The sequence below is a fragment of the Ictidomys tridecemlineatus genome, chromosome 3 (genome assembly GCF_052094955.1).
Source record: "Ictidomys tridecemlineatus isolate mIctTri1 chromosome 3, mIctTri1.hap1, whole genome shotgun sequence".
NCBI lineage: Eukaryota > Metazoa > Chordata > Mammalia > Rodentia > Sciuridae > Ictidomys > Ictidomys tridecemlineatus.
In genome coordinates, this window is record NC_135479.1 from 31,083,531 (window position 1) to 31,104,516 (window position 20,986).

General features: G+C 37.1%; 1 protein-coding gene and 1 non-coding gene across 6 annotated transcripts in view; both read left to right on the top strand.

Annotated features, from left to right (window-relative positions):
• The window catches only part of LOC106144765 (diacylglycerol kinase epsilon), a 48,584-nt gene that overhangs the window by 8,564 nt on the left and 19,034 nt on the right, over positions 1–20,986 (top strand). For 2 of the 5 annotated variants that reach the window (XR_013436140.1, XR_013436141.1), the window contains exons 3-12: positions 1,140–1,299; positions 3,411–3,530; positions 4,535–4,678; positions 5,039–5,196; positions 5,529–5,580; positions 6,812–6,925; positions 9,755–9,826; positions 12,915–13,042; positions 13,256–13,367; positions 13,725–15,976. Coding sequence is in view for 3 of the 5 variants with exons in the window: in XM_078042280.1 (XP_077898406.1) it covers positions 1,140–1,299; positions 3,411–3,530; positions 4,535–4,678; positions 5,039–5,196; positions 5,529–5,580; positions 6,812–6,925; positions 9,755–9,826; positions 12,915–13,042; positions 13,256–13,367; positions 13,725–13,904 (1,240 nt within the window). In the remaining 2 variants the exon portion in view is untranslated. Of the gene's footprint in view, positions 1–1,139; positions 1,300–3,410; positions 3,531–4,534; positions 4,679–5,038; positions 5,197–5,528; positions 5,581–6,811; positions 6,926–9,754; positions 9,827–12,914; positions 13,043–13,255; positions 13,368–13,724; positions 17,344–20,986 lie in introns of those variants that run through there. The other 3 variants (XM_078042280.1, XM_078042281.1, XM_078042282.1) reach the window with 2 other exon arrangements.
• On the top strand, positions 20,209–20,315 carry LOC144376582 (U6 spliceosomal RNA). Its single transcript, XR_013437166.1, has one exon. It is a non-coding gene; the product is annotated as a U6 spliceosomal RNA (small nuclear RNA).

A 20,986-nucleotide genomic window follows, 5' to 3' on the forward strand; every position in this document is an offset into this window, starting at 1 on the left:
AGTAAACAGGACTCTTGGGTAAATAGCAGTTATTGGACAAATCTGAACATCTGAAAGGAAAAAACACCCTTAAAATAGAAGACCAAGAGAATTAATATATGGGGGAAAAATGTTTACCCTCTTTTTTTTTATTCATTTAACTAAAACCATTTTTTTCTGGTGGCCTACTTTGTCCAGTCCAATCTACTTTATCTGTGAGTGGATTAAATACTTAGCAGATTAAAAATAGAAACCCCAGACCTTGCCAGCACTGTTCCCTGCCTGTTGTATACATTGGTACTGAACACAGAGGCAAATCTAAATATACTTCTTTTATCTGTATTTCAAAAGCAAACATAACTTGTTTATGAGCTGCCCAAAAAGCAGTTGACTGTTTTACTTACATTTATAAGTTGAAATTTTCAGTTTAGACCTGAGAATGTCTTTAGGGCTCAGCAGTGGCACATCTAGGCAGCAAAGCCTGCAGACCTCATGAACATATTTCAGTTAAAGCACAAATAACTAACACATAACAGTTGCTGTTCTAGGTGGCTTTTGTTAACGTGGCTGATAGCTATTGATATTTACCTTGTTATAAATCAGAATTAAAAAATCACTGGGCTGGGGTTGTGTAGAGCACTTGCCTAGTACATGTGAGGCCCTGGGTTCGATCCTCAGCACCACATGAAAACGAATAAATATAATAAAATAAAAGATATTTTAAAAGAAAGAAAGAAAGAAATCACTAAAATACATATTTTTAAAAATAATAACATTTTTATGAAAATGTTTACATTCAGTCTCTTGTTATAGCACATCATACATCTTCTGGGGAAAAAAACTACATTTTTGAGAGAATGAGGATGAAATAATTTCCTAGTATTATTATTAAAATGGTTTTAATCTCACAGATGCCCTGAAAGGATCTTGGGGCTCAAGATGTTTGAGAACCATTGTTATATTTTCATTCAAACCTTGTAACATTCAAAACTTGTAACTATTTTCACAATGCAGGCATAGATACATATCTTACATGTGCCAGATTTTATATTCAATAATGATGAAATTATTATTTACATTTTTGACAAAAAAATTGGTTTGTAGCTCAATAAGATTATAGTTTAAAATTAATTAATGTCTTTGTTTCTTCCTTCCTTCAGGTGTATTTGGTGTCAGAAAACAGTACATGATGAGTGCATGAAAAATAGCTTAAAGAATGAAAAGTGTGATTTTGGAGAATTCAGAAATATCATCATTCCACCAAGTTATTTAACTTACATTAACCAGATGCGAAAAGACAAAAAAACAGATTATGAAGTGGTAATTAGAGATTATTTTTCCTATATTATTATTTCTATAAAGTTGAGTCAGTGTATGAGATTGTTAATTCTGCATTTGTGAGAAGAGTCAGAGCCAGAAATAAAATAAATAAAAGATTAGCCAAATTATTATATGTGTGCAGATATGTGACAATAAATCCCATCATTAGGTACAAATATAATTCACCAATTAAAAAATGTGGCAGGGAGGGGAAATAAAAGGTCAAGAACAAGAAGGGATGTAAAATACCTTTATGGTAAGCTATAAAACCCTACCAATTCCCAGAAGTATGATAAAAATTTTAGCTCTTGAGTTCTTTCATGCCTAGAGGGAGATCAAAAATGTACTAGTGATTTCTAAATCACTGCCTGCATTTGAACCTAGCTTTTTAAAAATAGATTCCTAAAGCCAGGCATGGTGACACTTGCCTATAATCCCAGTGACTCAGGAGGCTGAGGCAGGAGGATCAGAACTTTAAGTCCAGTTTCAGCAACTTAGCAAGGCCCTAAGCAATTTAACAAGACCCTGTCTCAAAAGAAAATGTAAGAACAACTGGGGATGTACTTGGTGGTAAAGTGCTCTTAGGTCCAATCCCCAGTACCCCCAAAAAAGAATTCCTTAGTCCAGTTTCATTGCCATGTTTGATTTAATAGATCTAGGGTAGAGCCTGGAAATCCATATTTTTTTAAGGTCCTCACATAATTCTGATGAACAGCCAAATTCGAAATTCATTATTGTCAGTGAAAAGAAAATAGGAATTTTCCTCACACCTTGTTCTAAAAGAATTTTCCATGTGGAATTCTACATGAGGTCTCTAAAAAAAGTTTATATTGCACATTGGATGCTCCAATAAATAATACCAGACATTGAAGTTGTTGGTGAAGGATTTGCAGTGTGTGGTGTGTGTGTGTGTGTGTGTGTGTGTGTGTGTGTATGAAAATCAATGTAAAAATATCTCTCAATCTTTATGTAGCTCTTAAAGAATAATTATAAAAATTTATATATATATTCCCTACTTGAATATGCGAAAATTTTTAAACCTTAATATTGTTAAGATACACTTTTTAAAAAATGTACAGCCTCTTATCTGAATTTAATCTGAAATTATAAGAGGTATGAGAATCACTCAGTTAAAACCACAGAATGACTTTATTAATGTTGAAATCTATGAAGAGAGGGAAAGAGAAGAAATGGTTAGATTATAAAATTTTATTTGGCTTTTGGCTATTACAAGTATGGATTTTTGAATCCACTTTTGAGTACCCCATTTAAAAAAAAAAAAAAAAAAAACTTTCAACTAGAATATAACCAGCAAAGGAAAATTAAGCATGAAAAGAGATCAAAGAAAAATCCATATCAATATCCATTAGATGAATGGTTGAAAGGACTTGAAATGTATGACTGAGAGACAAACTCATATTACAGGTAGAGCATCCCTAATCAAAAAATGCAAAATACAAAATTTTCTGAATGCTGACATGACACCACAAATAGAAGATTCTAAACTTGATGGGTTGTGGTCAGAATGTAGGCACACCAAAAACATTGTGTAAAATTACTTTCTGCTGTCTATAGAAGGTATATGGGAAACAAGAATTTCATGTTTAGACTTGGGCCTTATCCCATCAGAAAATATTCTGATTCCAGGCATTTCAGAAAAGGAATATTCAACCTGTACATTGCTTCAGATGTTTAAACACAGCTGTTATGTGGAAGAATAAATAATATCCAGTTGCTTTAGAAGCAAAATTAGAACAATGAATGAAAGTTATTGAAAGACAGACTTTCACCTCAGTTTAACCCAGAACTTGGTACTATTTTAACAGTGGCATGAACTGCCTTGTTATTTCCTTCCTAACATATCTGAGCATATGCTGGAGGACTTACCTAAAGTAAGAAAATTTACCTATAGAGGAAAATTGTACATTAAGTTGGAAGGTTAATCTCTTAAGGTCTTCTTTCATTCTTAGAACTATTTGACTTTCATATTATATTGATAGTACTGGTATCATTGTTTTTTCAGCAAATTCCAGCACCATTGTTATCAATGAATGAAAAATGTTGTGTTTGTCATCTCTGGGACTTTTTTTTACTCGTTTTAATATTTTTAGCTAGCCTCCAAGTTTGGAAAACAGTGGACCCCAGTAATAATCCTGGCCAATTCCCGCAGTGGAACTAACATGGGAGAAGGACTATTGGGAGAATTTAGGATCCTGTTAAATCCAGTCCAGGTAATTAAACAGATCACCTTCCTTTCTTTATTAATCTTTGCATTTTCAATTTCCCTTGAATTCAGCTTTTACTAATTCTTTAAGTCACTAATCATGTAGTAACAGGAAAGAATAATAATTATAAAACTATCAAGCCATTCAGATGTGTGGAAAAACAGAAACCGTATTACCTAGCAATCCCACTTCCGTTATCTACCTAAGGGAAATGAAAACATGTTCCCCAAAAACTTGTATGCAAATGTTCATCGCACATTAAATGGAAACATTTCAACTGTCAATCAGTCGGTGAGTGGATACACAAATCGTGTACCCTCAAATAAAATGGAATACTGTTCAGTGATACAAAGGAATAAGTTATCTATTACAGTAAGTAAGCTTCAAAAACATTATGCTAAGTATAAGAAGCCAGGCTCAGGCAAACACATATTATACAATTCATATATGTGACCTGTCCGGAAAAGACAAATCAGTAGTGACAGAGTAGATTGTTGTTGGCCTGAGGCTAAGGTTGGAAAGGAGGAGAGACTGCAAAGGGCCATTGGAGGGTCTTATTAAAGCAATAGAAATGTTCTAAATTGGATTATAGTGACAGTTTCACAACTTGATAAACTGACTAAAAATGGTAGACTTGTTTACGTCAGGTGAATTTTATGATATGTAAATTATAACTTCATTTTTAAAATTTTAGAATGGAAACTAGGCAATATGATATCATAAATGGACTCGAGCACTCATTTATTTATACAGACAAATGATTTAACCTTCCTGCATGCCTCAGTTTCCTGGCCAATAGAATAAGAAGAAACTCCTACTTTGTCAGTGTGGGGCATAAGCCATGGTGAATATATAAAGTGCCTGGCATGGTACCTGACATGTTATTAATGATAAATACACAGTGGCCAGTATTAGTTAACTATATGCCTACTCATCTACAGGGAAATAATCTCTCAGATGAAGGACAATATTGTATAAAAATACTTTTTTTCTTGTTCTTTCATTTCTAGGTTTTTGATGTAACTAAAACTCCTCCTTTCAAAGCCCTACAACTTTGTACTCTTCTTCCCTATTATTCAGCTCGAGTACTTGTTTGTGGAGGAGATGGGACTGTGGGCTGGGTCCTGGATGCAGTTGATGAAATGAAGATTAAGGTATTTGTCTTAAGAACCGCTGTAACGGGGATGTAGCTCAGTGGTAGAGGACTTGCCTAATATGTATAAGGACCTGGGTTCCATCCCCAGCACCAAAACAAAACAAAAAGAAAAAACAAACTTACTACTACAGAAGCACTTCTAAGATTAATTATACAATATTATTTTAATTATGTAGGAAATATTAGAAGACATCACCAATTCAAATGGATAAGGATGGGATATTGTAATAAAGCAGTTAGTACAACCTAGAATTGTTATATTTTTGTCTTTATTGCTTTGGTTTTCAAGTTTTACAAAATATTAGTATGTTATACATTATTTAAAGAGAAAATCTGAAATATGTCTTCCATGTTCTAGGGACAAGAAAAATACATTCCACAAGTTGCAGTCTTGCCTCTAGGAACAGGCAATGATCTGTCCAATACATTGGGTTGGGGTACAGGTTATGCTGGAGAAATACCAGTTACACAGGTCCTAAGAAATGTAATGGAAGCAGATGGAATCAAACTAGATCGGTAAGTTACACTTTGCCAAAAAGTGTATTTCTTGAATGTTGGGAATAGTATTTGGTTTGTAAATGAAGACTTGTGTAGCTGTGAACTTAAATGTAATTTGAATGTAAAAGATTATATTAGTTTTACTTATAAGTAGATGCTGATGTCTGTCTTTGTTATTTTGTAAGGTCCAAAGGCAAAGTATGCTGAGTACTTTCTCAAATTTTGCATTCTTTCTCAGATGTGGTTACTTTCTCTAGTGTTATTTTAATAGAAAAACCTCATCTATCAGGCATCCAGAGTACTGTTTTTGGTTTAAAAGTTTGTTTTTTGTTTTTTTTCCTATCTTCCAGATGGAAAGTTCAGATAACAAATAAAGGATACTACAACTTAAGGAAGCCTAAGGTATGTTTTTAGTGTTTCTGTTATGAATAGTTTTAGCAAACAGACACGGAATGTCCACAGTGCATAAGTTGCAGCACTATCTAGTTGGATTCAGAGGCCTGGTGCTTATCTGAAGGGAGCTGATAATGGAACAGAAGAGACCATGTGCCCACCTCACTAGCTTCTGTAAAAGGTGCTGTGGGGAAGATCAAGGTGCAGGCATACCTCCTTCTGCCTTGGCAGATAAGGCTAAGGAAATTTCAGAGGAAGTGATGTGGGAGCTGGCCCTTAAAAGATTAATACAGTTTAGGTCAACAGAGAAAGGAACAAAGGACTTTCCACAGAAGGAATAGTTAAATAATGTGAGGCGTGGTTAGCAAACAGCAAATAGTACAGAGATAATGGATCTGTGTTTTTGTTTTTATTTGCAGTGCTGGTAATCATACCCAGGACCTTGCTCATGTTAGGCAAGCACTCTCCCAGTGAGCAAAAGCCCCAACCCAAATCTGTATTTCAAAAATATACTCTGGAGATAGTGTGAAAATAAGTTAGAAGCCGCATGAGAGCATTAACAAGGAGAATCTTAGAGTGAGGACAATTCAAAGATATTTTAAAGTTGGAATTGATCGAGCCTTGGCAATTTATTGGTATAAGAAGAAAGAGAAAAAACGCGTATTACTACTAGAGTTCTGATTTTTATTATTGTATATATAGAAACGGCATTAACCAAGATAAGAAAAACAGGAAGTTTCAGGCTTAGGTAGGAAGAAAATAGTTACATTTGGGGTATATCAACTCAAATAACTGAGTTGGAAGTTTGAGCTTGTTAACTCAGGAATAAGAACAGAGCTAGACATATAGATTGAGGCGTCCAGGCTAGGTCGGGAAATAAGATAAACTATCTATAGCCTGGATTGAGACTGATAGAAACTAAGAGTTGCAAAGAAGGTTTGAAGCAAATGCATTGGGACTTTCAAAGTGAAACTCTGAGTGTACAGAGGAGAGCCTTTCTAGATGCTGGGGTATGAGTGTGGCATGGTAAATAGAAATGGAAAGTCAGATTCATATTCATAGTTACCAGCCTAGAACTGAAGTTTGTTTCCAGTAACTTCACCAGAGAGTATAAAGTAGCTCTATGTGAAAAAATTTAAAAGTACTCAATTTTCAAAAAGGAACAAAAGACTAAGATTTACATATTGAAGTATGACACCTGCTTGCAGAGAGACAGTCTATTGCTTATCCTTTCTCACAGGAATTCACAATGAACAACTATTTTTCTATTGGACCTGATGCTCTCATGGCTCTCAATTTTCATGCTCATCGTGAGAAGGCACCATCTCTGTTTTCTAGCAGAATTCTTAATAAGGTGTGTTGGATAAAATAACATTTCCTGCTTATCACTGAAGGTACAGTAAAAATCAATAGTTCAATTATATTTAGCACTCTTAGATCTCTTAGATTCTAGTTGAACTAACTTATAGAAACATTTACCTGCTCTGTTGTGTAGGACTGTCAAGTTAGATTCTTTTTTTTTTTAATATTTTTTTAGTTGTAGTTGGATATAATACCTTTATTTTATTATTTTTATGTGATGCTGAGGATTGAACCCAGCGCCCCACATGTGCTAGGCAAGTGCTTTACCACTGAGCCACAACCCCAGCCCTCAAATTAGATTCTTAAATGTATTTTATTAACTGGAACACATTTTTATTTTATTTTTAGATATCAATGGACCTTTATTTATTTATTTATTTATATGCAGTGCTGAGAATCGAACCCCAGTGCCTCACACATGCTAGGCAAGTGCACTACCACTGAGCCACAACTCCAGCCCCTAACTGGAACAGATTTTTGAAAATTCAATGTTAGAATGTTTTTCAACATATTTTGTTTAGGTGAAAAGTAAATATATGATAACTTATATAAATGGCAACTGAAATTGGAAAGGCAGTTAGGCACTGAGTAAAATTTTAGTTAAGTCATTAATGAAAAAATGTAAACCATTGGCTTATAAAACTCCATAAGACAGATGAGGTAAGGAAAAGAGCACTTGTTTACTGTGACTCTTAGCTATGGTCATCACTCTGGTTTCTGGCACAGTCAGTTCCTTTAATGGAAGCTTTGTTTTGGATTATGTTTGTTTGTTTTGGTACTGGGAATTGAACTCAGGGGCACTCAACTTCTAAGCCACATCCCCAGCTCTATTTTGTATTTTATTTAGAGACAGGGTCTCACTGAGTTGTTTAGCACTTCGCTTTTGGAGAGGGTGGCTTTGAACTCATGATCCTCCTGCATCAGCCTCCTGAGCCACTGGATTATAGTCATGCACCACTGTGCTGGGCTCAGAATTTTTTTAAAATGACTTTAATGATAGAACAAAAGAATGTGAAAAACAAATACAACCAGGCATGTTAGCACACACCTGTAATCTCAGCAACTCAGGAGTCAGAGGCAGAGGACCCCAAGTGCCTCAGCAACTTAGCAAGACCTTGTCTCAAAAAAATAAAAAGGTTGGCAAGGTGTGGTGGTGCATGCCTGTAATCCCAGTGGCTTGGGAGCCTGAGGCAGGTGGATGTGAGTTCAAAGCCAGCCTCAACAACTTAATGAGGCACTTAGCAATGCTCAGCAAGACCCTGACTCTAAATAAAATATTTAAAAGGGTTAGGGATGTGCCTCAGTAGTTGAGCACCCCTGGGTTCAATTCTCAGTACCAAAAAATTAAATTAAATTAAAACAAAATAAATAATTCTATTCCTGGGCCTATTTTACAAATATTTCAAATTTTATTTTGTTTCCTTTTATTATAGTTACTAAAGCAATAAATATTGCTATTTATATAAATGATAATTAACTTTTCTGTACTTCGTCAACCTTTCTGTATTCAATATGAATCATTAAATATTTGCTTAATTTATCTGCATTTTCCTTAAGTAATTGGAGTAATCAGCAGAAAAACATCATTTAAACATAAACCACCCCTATTCCTTCTGAAAAACAGACTAAACTTTAAACTAATAGCCTATAATCCCAGCTACTCTGGAGGCTGAGACAAGACGATCACAAGTTCAAGACCTGGGCAACTTTAGCAAAACCCTGCCTCAAAATTAAAACACTAAAAGGGCTGGGCTATAGCTCAATGGTATAGTACTCTGGGTTCAATCCCCATTACCACCAAAAAAGTATGGCCTTTATTGTCACCTCAAAAGAGGGATGATTAACATTTCCTCTGTTGTACCACAGTTCAACTCTTTTTTTCATTTTCAGAAAATGTATAATTTAATAAATATTGTATAATTGGAATCTTGCCCTGAGTGTACCGTCCAATTGGAGAGATAATGCTCACCAGGAACAAATTTTTTATTTTTTTTTTAATATTTTTTTTTTTTTAAGAGAGAGTGATAGAGGGGAGAGAGAGAGAGAGAGAGAGAATTTTTAATATTTATTTTTTAGTTCTCGGCGGACACAACATCTTTGTTGGTATGTGGTGCTGAGGATCGAACCCGGGCCGCACACATGCCAGGCGAGCGCGCTACCGCTTGAGCCACATCCCCAGCCCAGGAAAAAATTTTTTAAATGACAGTATAATATGATATCAGCATAACATCAGAATCGTTTAGGAAAGAGAGAGGTGGGAAAGTTTCCAACGAAGCTCTGGTGCAAGGGCCAGACTTGAGTCTGAATGAGCAGCGTACCTAGGAAGAGAGACCATGGACTCATCCTAAACTGGGGCTACTGATCTTATTTCTTTTTTGTACCAGGAATTGAACCCCGGGCACTCTACCTCTTAGCCACATCCCCAGCCCTTTTTTATTTTTTTATTTTTATTTTTTTTTTTTTTTGAGACAGAGTCTTACTGAGTTGCTTTGGACCTTGCTAAGTTGCAGAGGTTGACTTTGAACTTATAATCCTCCTGCCTCAGCCTCCCAAGTCTCTGGGACTATAGGCATGTGCTCACATAGAACTCTTTAAGCCAAGAATAGCATAATAGAATGAGATGTAAAATGAAAAGGCTGGTAAAAGAGAATCACACACCAAAGCATCCCTTGGAGTGCCCTTCTGTCCATCAGTGTTCATTCCACTCCAAGGAAATGCTGTTCAAGGCAGAATGGGGAACTTTGTACCGTGTCTTTTTCTTAACATTTAATAGGGTTTGTGAGATTTGTTTTAATGTCATATTTTTGTTCATTTTTCATAGGCTGTTTATTTATTCTATGGAACCAAAGATTGTTTAGTGCAAGAATGTAAAGATTTGAATAAAAAAATTGAGGTAAGCCACAAATACCTTCCACAAAGTTTTAGATGTTTTCAGGATTATGAAGGTTTTTTAACAGAAATACTGATTCTTCTTTTAAGTTACTTTGCTAACATATGTGGGGTATTTATTTGTGTGCCAAGCACTTTGCTGAGTGCTTCATATACATTATCCCTCTAAACAGTTCCCATAAACTATAAGGCAAGTAGTAGTATATTGCTATTACACAGAAGAGAAAACTGAATTTAAGTAATTTGCCCATATTCACACAGTTGGTTTCACAGGCATGGGTAGTCAGGTTTGAACCCAGGTTTATCTAACACCCAAATCTGTTTAACTGATATGCCCTAATGATTTGCACTTTTAAGTTGTCTACTACAGTGAGTGCCTGATTTATCATAAATGCTCAGAAGACATTTAAATGCAAAGTTCAATTCAGACTGTTTTGGTGCAATCTCTCTCTTATAAACCTAAACAAAATAATACTGTACATGCTGGCACATTCCTATAATCCCAGCTACTCAGGGGGCTGAGATAGGAGAATTGCAAATTTGAGGCCAGAATGGAGAACTAGACCTTATCTCAAAATAAAAAGATCTAGAGAGATAGCTAAGTGATACAGCACCCAGTACCAAAAAAAAAAAAAAAAAAAACAGAAAAAAAGGAGTGATGGTAAGGACTAGGGATGTAGCTCAGTAATAGAGGGATCGCCTACCATGCATGAACCCTTGGTTCAATTCCCACCACCAAAGCAAAAATGTATAAACAGTAAAAGTAGAATTCTAGTGATTGATTATTGTTACAGTATACCTGATAACATGAGATGGCAAAACCTTGTGTGTATTTCTTGCTTGCTTTTAAAAATAATCTAATGGGCTAAGGCTGTAGTTCAGTGGCAGAATGCTTGCCTAGCATGTGTGAGGCACTGGGTTCAATCCTTAGCACCACATAAAAATAAATAAAGGCATTCTGTCCATAAAAAGTAATAATCTAATGGTTATAAAAACAACAAAGATGCTAATGGAGAGACCCAAAACTAGTAAAGTAAATATGGGAATAAGTAAGATGGGAAGAGATAATAAACATATTGGGAAAAGAGAGAATAAAGTGAACAGAGAATAAGGAGCCAAATTTACACTAGCCAAGGAAAGCCATGCTGTTAGCAATCACTCAAGAGCCTGTGGGAGCCACACCACACAGAATAGCCAGGTTCTCCATAAAGAAGGTCTTGGGCATCCCAGCTGCCCAAGAGGCTGAGGCAGCAGGATCGTGAGTTCAAAGCCAGCCTCAGCAACTTAGCGAGGCCCTAAGCAACACTGACCCTGTGTCTAAATAAAACACAAAATAGAGCTGGGGATGTGGCTCAGTGGTTGAGTGCCCCTGAATTCATTTCCTTGTACCCAAAAAAAAGGTCTCTGGATACTTTATTATATTTCCTTCTTTCTGAGCTTTGATAATATTGGTAGCACATATAAAATAGCACTTTATTTTGTTGTCTGAGTTTTAATTTATACAAAGGTGTTTGTGAAGCCACCTGCAGAATGCAAGGTACTGTCCTAAATACTGGAGTTGCAGTGATAAATCCCTTCTCTAAGTTTACAGCCCAGAGGGAAAAAAGATACTTAAATCACATTGCAACATAGTATGAGAAGTGATATAAAAAAGCAGGTGGTCTTATAGGAGTTAGGAGCTTCAGATACTTGTCTAAGGAAAATGACAATAATATGAAGTCATTCTAGAAAAAGTAACAAGCTGAAATCTAAAAATTAAAAATTAGCTAAGTGAAGAGGTAGAGAAGATTGTTCTATGGTATGTTCTCCTTGCAAACATGGCCGAAGAGGTAAGGGAGAACATGATATAGTAGTGTTCAAACAGAAGCATAGTAGCAAAAGCTAAGGATGGACAGAAACCAAATCACAGAGGTATGTATTGGCCTATTAAGGAGCTTGAATTTTGTCATGAGTATAGTGTCAAGCCACTGAAGGGTTATAACATGGGGATTAGGTGCATTGTGTCAATCCAGCTGCTCTGTGAGGAGCACAGAAGAGAAGTAAAGCTAGTAATAAACAGACCTGTTAGAACAAGCAGAAGAAGGAGATGATGGTTTTGCCCTAAGGTACTGTCCCAAATGATAGAGAAGTAGTATCAGCCGGGCACAATGACACACACCTGTAATCCCAGCAGCTTGGGAGGCTGAAGCAGAAGGAACACAAGTTCAAGTCCAGCCTCAGGAACTTAACAAGGCCCTAAACAAATTAGTGAGACCCTGTCTCAAAAAAACAAAATGTGGTTAAGCAGTCCTGGGTTCAATTCCTGGTACCCAAAAAAAGAGAAAAGTAGCCTCACCTGTTTTCAGATTGATGAATGTGGAGGAGAAAGGCATAGGTGGCCAAGATAAATCCCATGTTTCTGGCTTGGGGAAGGTGAAGGGTGTGCTGCTCTTCCCTATGAAATAGGTTGGTGAGGGGAAGCAGGTTGCTGAGAAGGGTTTTGTCTGTTTTGTATATGCATCATAAATACCACAGTCAGTAGAAGTGTTTTGTGGGCCTTTGAATATGGCCCAACTCGCCAGCAAACTGTGCCAGCAAAGTAGAACTGTCAACACAGAGATGGCTAAGACTGCCCCCCACAGCCTGCAGCATGGAGAGAGGGGCTTAGTACTGGCCACAGAGGTAGGAGTCCCCGGCGAGCAAAGGAGTTTTTCAGGTGCAAAAGAGGCTTCATTAGTGTCAGGTCAAAGGTAAGCTGTGAGTTAGACAAGGCCTGAAGAGAATGATGGAATTTAACAAAAAGGTCATTATTAATGCCTTAATTAAACACAATTCCACTGATTGGATGTGGTGTACACCTATAATCCTGGCCACTCTGGAGGCTGGGGCAGAGGGATTATAAGCTTGAGGCCAGCCTGGGCAATTTAGGGAGACCCTCTCTCTCAAATTTAAAAAAGTTTCACTGAGGAGGTGGGAAAGCCCAGACCATCTCCAGTGAGAGGTGGGAAATAGTCTTCTCCTACACCTGCTTCTCTCGTGTCTTCATGATTCCAGCTGGGTATGTGTGGAAGTCATGCGCCCTGTGGTAACTAACTGCTTACATTTCTTTAAAGCTAGAACTGGATGGTGAGCAAGTACAGCTGCCTAATTTGGAAGGCATCATTGTTCTGAACATTGGCTACTGGGGTGGTGGCTGCAGATTATGGGAAGGAATGGGAGATGAGACTTACCCACTAGCCAGGTATGTGTATTCACAATCTTATGTCACCATTTTCTTTAAAACACCCTATTATAGACTTTCACATTTTTTTTTCAGCTTTTCTTGTTTATATACTCAGTAATATAAACATTTAATAGGTTGATGGCCCCATTTGTGTTAGAAAATAACTGCCCTTACTTGGCTGATTTTATTTCATTGCATCGTATGATCCATATTTCCTTCTTCAATTGTTAGGCATGATGATGGTTTACTGGAAGTCGTAGGAGTGTATGGGTCTTTCCACTGTGCTCAGATTCAAGTGAAACTCGCAAACCCTTTTCGAATAGGACAGGCACATACAGTTCGGGTAGGTAAAATATGCTGTAATACTCTATTTTCAGACCATTCATCTGTTGAAGAAAGGAGGCATGGTGTTTTTTTTATCTAAACAGGTTTATGGCCCATGCTGTTGGTAACCCTACTTCAGAGGCTCGAGTGGGTGGGAAAGAAACAGGAAACATGGCCCTTAATCCAGTCAAAGAAATAAGGCATCTCCTGAAAATGAATCCCTAAACAATCCATGAATATTTTCATATATTGAGTTTAGTTTTCTAGAAATGAGATGCAGAAGGATTAAGGGACCATAGGTGGTATTAGTAAGGAAGATCTTTCTGAACTTCTTGGGACTGACTTTTTTCTAATTTTTTTTTTTCCCTAACATCAGCTGATTTTGAAGTGTTCGATGATGCCAATGCAGGTAGATGGAGAGCCATGGGCCCAGGGGCCCTGCACTGTCACCATAACTCACAAGACACATGCTTCAATGCTATATTTCTCTGGAGAACAGACGGACGATGACATCTCTAGTACTTCAGAGCAAGAGGACATAAAGGAAACTGAGTAGACAAATGAGAAAATGAAAACTTAGTGTAGCATCTGCACAAGCCAGTAGATACATGTTCATCCAAAAGCAGAAATTCTCTATCAGCTATTCAGTCTTAATTTCACTCATAGTATAATGGATATACATGTAAGGGCTGGGATCTAGCTCAGTGGTAGAGTATTAGCCTAATGCATGAGGCGCTGGGTTCAATCCCCAGCACAGGGGAAAAAAAAAAAAATACAGTATTTAATGGGTACACATTTATGTAAATAGCATTCCCAAAACAGTCAAACTTCCAGTTAGTACAAATGCGTATTCTCTTTTCAGCATACTTTGACCATGTTACTAACTTTGGAAAAATCACTAAAGACTACTTGAACATGAAATGTTTTTCATGGTTGTTTATTTTGAGAGTGAAGCTTACTCTGAAATACGCACTCTCATTCCTTATTCTTAAATAAAATATTTGATGGACAGTATGTGGTTAGAAAAATCATTTCCATCTTAATTTTTAATTCAGTGACTCTATATTGTTTTAAAAATTAGCTTGCTGTTTTGAACGGAAATGGTTCATGTCAAACTGGCATGGTGAATGCTAGGCAGTCTCCTGCAGCATGCTTTTTCAAACCCTTAAAGGAGAAATGTAAAAGAAAGACAATGATCAAAATTTGCTTAAAGTGTTATAATTTTTATTGTTTGGTCATTTTTAGACTTCTAGTTACTGTTTATTGTTTGATATTAATCCTGTCCATGACCATGTTGAGCGAAAGTTCAGGATTTTTTCATTTTGTTTTGTTTTTGTTTGCAGTGCTGGGAATTGAACCCAGGTGCCCACGGATTCTAAGCAAGCTCTCTACCACTGAGCTACACCCCCAACCCAAGGATCTTTTTTTATATCAAAAGAGAACCAGATAGGGGGATTAATCTAAAATAAGATTTAGAGCCTTTTTGGATTAAAAGCTACAGGTTCCAACAATTTTTTTAAAAATGGTTAAAAGAAACTTACTGATCAGATTAATTGCTCAAAAAAGTTCAAGACTAACTCATGTTTTCAATATTCAATGGTCTTCTAAGATTTTAAAATAGGGTAGTCTTTCATATTTAAAACTCTTAAAAGAATTTCCCCGTGGGGAGGTAAGTGGACAGAAACCACTGCTAAAATGTTTATGTTTTATTTATTTTAAAATGAGAGATATATTTTTAACTTATTTATTATTTACCTTGTTGTGTGATACTTGTGTGTAGTGTTTACACTGTATTATATAGTTTATTTAATAAGTTAAATTGGTCACATAAATTATCCTAGTTATAATTAGATAAAAATATGAAGTCAGGTGCAATGGCACACATCTATAATTCCAGAGATTTAGGAGACTGAGGCAGAAGGATCAGAAGTTTGAGGCCAACCTCAGCAACTTAGTGAGACCCTTTCTCAAATTTTAAAACAGGACTGGGGATGTAGCCCGGTGGTAAAGTGGCCCTTGGTTCAATCCCCAGTACCAAAAAATAAAAAATACATGTAATAAAATCCTAATGTAATTCTCCTCCCAGAAATATTACCTAAATATTCTCATTCCTCTATGTTTAAAGTGGGTAGGGCATGAAAAGCACTGGCAAAGTGCTTTTGGATAAATGCAGACATTGTCCCTCAATGCCAAAAACTTATTGAGGGGCAGTTCCATGACTGCCCGTTAGAGGGTGCTCTTCTGCCATTGTTAACCAGCCTTACCCTAAGGGTCTGCAGTTGGGCACACCCAGTGGGCCTCCAGCCTAGTGTTCTGACAAATGGCCTATTTGTGGGCTTAATGGTCTTTCATGACATTAATCTCTGAAAAACTAGAAAATCCCAGTGGCTCCCCTTAAGGGTCTGCTATGACCCACATGAACCATAAGCTTCAATTTGAGTCACCCCAGGCCCAGACCACATTTTGAAAGAACTTTGTAATGTATGCAGTAATCAGTATGTTATATAAAATACTTTTACATTGTTAAATTGACTTCTTTCAGATGTCCAAATGTGATGCTAAATTCTAGTATTGAAAGATTTTGTACACAAGTCTACTTTCAACTTATTCAGGCACCTTTCACATCAGGTAACCATGGCAGACATAGTGGGAGAGTTTTGAAGATTTTCTTTTATGGGTTGATCATGTTTTGAGTATAATGAAGTTTATCCTTTAATTCATGATCAAAGTTTTTATGGTTACCACACTTTATTAATACATTGTTATATTCACTTTGTTGTAGGTTATACCTATAATTCATAGTGTTAATTGTAATCGAAGCAAAGTAAATAGTTTGGAATATCAGAATTAAAATAATCAAAATAACTATAATTTTAATTGTTGAAATTACTCTAACCATAATGTTACACTGGATTTAAGTTTATGTATAATGCCTTTATTTATTTAAACACATTTTTCAGTTATAATCTAATGAGGTGGTTTTTTTTTCCTGCTGACCCATGAAATTTTTCTGCTGCCTTATTGATTCATTCAGGTTTAATTTTTATTTAGGAAAGTTATTTCGGAATACTATATCACAAAACATATTGCTATCTTTAATTTTAACAAAATTCACTTACTTTTTTAGCACTAGTTGCCCAGCACTTCAGATAAATGTATAGGCCTGTGCCTTGTTTAAATAAAAACATTTTGTAATAATTCATGTTTGCAAGTTATATAGTAGGGTGTTAATTGTTTATATTACCAGGGATTCTACATTTTATGAAATAATTCACCATAAGATTTTTCTGTTCCATTTAAAATTGTCTTGATATTAAAAAATAACTTCTACATTCTCAGGAAGAAATATGTGAAGTAAATCATATTTCCATATCCTTTCACATTTCTCTCATCTTTTACTACTCTAATACATTCCTAATTCCTCATAAACTTAGTGGCTTAAATACTGATTACCTGGCAGCTCTTATAGATCCCTGAGGTAGATAATAATTTTCAGTGCTTTGTTATATTTAATAGGAGTCGTCTAGTAGTAAGATTACATGGTTTAAATTATTTAGGTTTTCTGCAACAATTAGATGTGAACCTTTATTGTAATGCTAATGTTTGTAAATTTTTTATAGTTAAAATTATTTATTTTTATTTTTTTAGGATATGTCAAGAACATGTAGTGTTTACTTTCTGAAATGTATTTGCCTAGAATTGTAAAATATACTGTGACTTAGAAATTCCATAGTCTGTTTTGCACTGTAAAAATTAATACTACCAGCATGTCAAGAAAAATAATTTGCATTTGTACTATAAAGTAAAATTGTATCTAATTTATGTTATGGGGATTTTAATTTGCACTAACTAGAAAACTTTAAAGGTTCTGTTAAAATACAAATTGATGTGGACTCAAACACCAAATTTGGCCATTCAATAGAATGGTTGATAGTTTTGTGCAATTTTCCTTCAAAATAATATTAAAGCAAGAACCAGCACTTTATATTCAGAAATGTTGTTTGAGAACTTTTTTTTTCCTTCCTATTTTCACCCAGCTTAGGACAGTGAAATGTTAATTTGTTTTTCAAATCTATAAATTTAAAAAGAAAATATAATTTTGTTACCATATCCCAATCCAAATGAAGGTACATGCTTAGCAATAAGACAGAAAAAGGTTTTATATTTTACTTTTAAAAAGTATGTCCCTGTGAGGAGCATGGTGATACACATCTCTAATCCACCACCTCTAGAAGCTGAGGCAAGAGGATTGCAAGTTTAAGGCCATCCTTGACAATTTAGGGAGATCTTATTTCAAAATAAAAAAACTGTTAAAGGGCTGGAATTGTAGCTCAGCAGTAGAGCACCCCTGGCCTCAAACACCAGTACTGCAGGGTCGGGTGGGGTTAGTATGCCCCTGCTTTCTGAAATCCCCCTTTAAGACCTGTCTTGTTGGGTTTTGGAATTTTTTTGTAGTGCTGAGGATTGAACCCAGAGTCTTCTTGTGCATTTAAGGCAAGCACGCTACCAACTGAGCCATATCCCCAGCCCATTGTGTTTTTCAAAGTGTTCTCTCCTCAGCATCAGAATCAGGCAGACAGGTCGTTGAAATTACAGCTTCCTGAGCCCAACTCTGGATTTAATAAATCATTGTCTCTGGACTTGGGACATGGAAATCTCTTGGTATTAACAAGCACCCAGACATTTCTCCTGTGCATGGAAACCTGAAAGTTGTTGATGATCTATGCCTCTTATATTCACCCAGAATATATATATATATATATATATATTTTTTTTTTTTTTTTAATGTGGTGCTGAGGATTGAACCCAGGGCCTCTCATGTGCTAGGCAAGCGCTCTACCGCTGAGGCGCAACCTCAGCACCCAGGGCTTTTGCCAGGAGAATACTGTACAAAAAAAATTAATTGAATGTCCTCAGAATTGTTTTTCCTTTACTTTGCTAACATACTTCTTCACAGGCAAATAAATCATTCTTCTAAGAACTCTGAAAAACTTGTTTGCATCCTATTCAAATTGATGTATTTGCTACCATATAAAAATAGCCTCTGCTGGGGCCAGTGGCGCACACCTGTAATCCCAACTGCTCAGGAGGCAGAGGCAGGAGGATCATGAGTTCAAAGCCAACCTCACCAAAAGTGAGGCACAAAACAACTCAGTGAGACCTTGTCTCTAAATAATTAAATACAGGGGCTGGGGTTGTGACTCAGAGGCAGAGCACAGTGCCTAGAGGCACTGGATTCGATTCTCAGCACCACGTGTCAATAAATAAAATAAAGCTTGATTGATATCTAAAAAAAAATTGTAATAATAATTAAATACAAAATAGGGCTGGGGATGTAGCTCATTGGTTCAATCTCCTCTACAAAAAAGCCCCTGAGTTCAATCTCCTCTACAAAAAAAAAAAAAAAAGGACAGGAGGTAGCTTAGTAGTAGAGTATTTGCCTAACATTAACATATGAAGCCCTGAGTTCAATCTTCAGGATGAGGGACTGTATTTTAAGATTCTGGGGAAAGAATTTTTAAAAGTCACCCTATTACAACCATGTTGCTGGTACTCAACCAAGGACATTTCCCCAGTCAGAAAAGATACCCTGAGCTAACTCCTTATTAAAGTAAGGTGCCAGTGCAGAATGCACTAAACAGGAGAGGAGCCATAATCTAGAAAATTTTCATCATGTGGGTTGTACTTCTGGGGGACTGACATAGAATGTTGAAAAGGATGAGCTGGGGAGAGTTCTGTTTTCCTTGTTCCTCTAAGATTATCCAGGTAAGAGAGCATCCTGAGCAGAGGAATAGATTGGGCTACTTGAGAAACTGAAGAGCATTTGTTCTTATTCAAGTTCTGGGCTCTGCTGGCAGTCCTTGCAATTTGATCTGCTTGAATGACCGCTGCAGATAAATCGGCACTGTGGTCCATACATCTATTCTTTATAAGTTCAAAGCAGCCCAGCTGAGTCCTTGGCCCCGGCACTCTTCTGAGGGGGGTGACTACTTCATATCAGAATCACAGTATTGAGGACACTTGTGGAAACTACCTGATTCTCCAACTGGCCTTTGGTATTTTCTTCCCTGTTTGAGCACAGCCCTGGTACCTACCACTTTATCAGCCTATGTTGATTGCTTTTGTTGTGTTGGGTCTATGCCGTGATGATTGCCTACAGACAGAAATGTGAATTGAAGCATCTGATAAGTGTTTGTTTGTTTTTTAATAAAAGTTAACGTGCAACACTAGCGGGGCATGAGTGCACAGTTGTAATTCCAGCAACTCAGTAGGCTGAGACAGGAGGATTGCAAGTTCAAAGCCAGCCTCAGAAACTTAGCAAGACCCTGTCTCAAAAGGGCTGGGGATGCGACTCAGTGGTAAGGCACCCCTGGGTTCAATCCCCAGTGCCCCAAAAAATTAAAAATAATAAATTTAAAAGTATGGTCTTGTGGGTTTGGGGAGGGGTTTGTTTGGGGGGTTTTTTGGGGGGGTACTGGGAATTGATCTCAGGGGCACTCAACCACTGAGGGACATTCCCAGCCCTATTTTGTATTTTATTTAGAGAGAGGAGGGTCTCACTGAGTTCCTTAGCACCTCACTTTTGCTAAGGCTGACTTTGAACTCGCTATCCTCCTGTATGAGCCTCCTGAGTTGCTAGGATTATAGGTGTGTGCCACTGCACCGGCCTCTTATATTGTTGTTTTAACACTTTTTTTTTTTTTAGTTATAGATAAATGCAATACCTTATTTATTTTATGTGGTGCTGAGGATCGAACCCAGTGCCTCACACGTGCCAGGCAAGCGCTCCACCACTGAGCCACAACCCCAGCCCTTGTGTTGTTTTTGACACAGTAATGAGACAAATTAAGAAACTTTGAGTGCTTGCTTCAGCAGCACATATACTAAAATTGGAACGATACAGAGAAGATTAGCATGGCCCCTGTGCAAGGATGACACACAAATTCGTGAAGCGTTCCATATTTAAAAAAAAAAAAAAAAAAAAGAGGGCTGGGGATGTGGCCCAAGCGGTAGCGCGCTCGCCTGGCGTGCATGCGGCCCGGGTTCGATCCTCAGCACCACATACAAACAAAGATATTGTGCCTGCCAAGAACTAAACTCTCTCTCTCTCTCTCTCTCTCTCTCTCTCTCTCTCTCTCTCTCTCTCTCTCTCTCTCTCCCACTCTCTAAAAAAAGAAAAAAAAAAGAAACTTTGAATTCACTTCCAGAAAATAGTTCTTGGTCTACAGTAGGGCAAACTTGACAATGTGGCAAGTTGTAAGTCCTGTACTTCTGGGTGGAAGGAATATATGGTGTGGCTTTTGTAGTCTAGAGGCACCGAGTGTCCACGTGTACATTAGGAGAAACACATCCACTTGTTAGTAGACAGGCCCCCAGCAGAGCAGAGCCATAAACAAATGGAGTGAAATGTGAGATGATGAAGAACAGGTTGGACATGAAGCCCCCACGCTGACTGCCTCTGGGGCATTATCTTGGTTTTGTCCCTCTGTCAGGTGGAACCTGTGCCCTCCCTGGAGCTGCAATCTCAGAGGCCCTCAGGCTCTGGGCAGGTGGTAGGTGCAGGGGGCTGTGGAAGCTAGAGAGCTCTGATCCCGGGAAGCAGGCCCCTGGGGAGAGAGCCTACTTTTGTAGAAATCA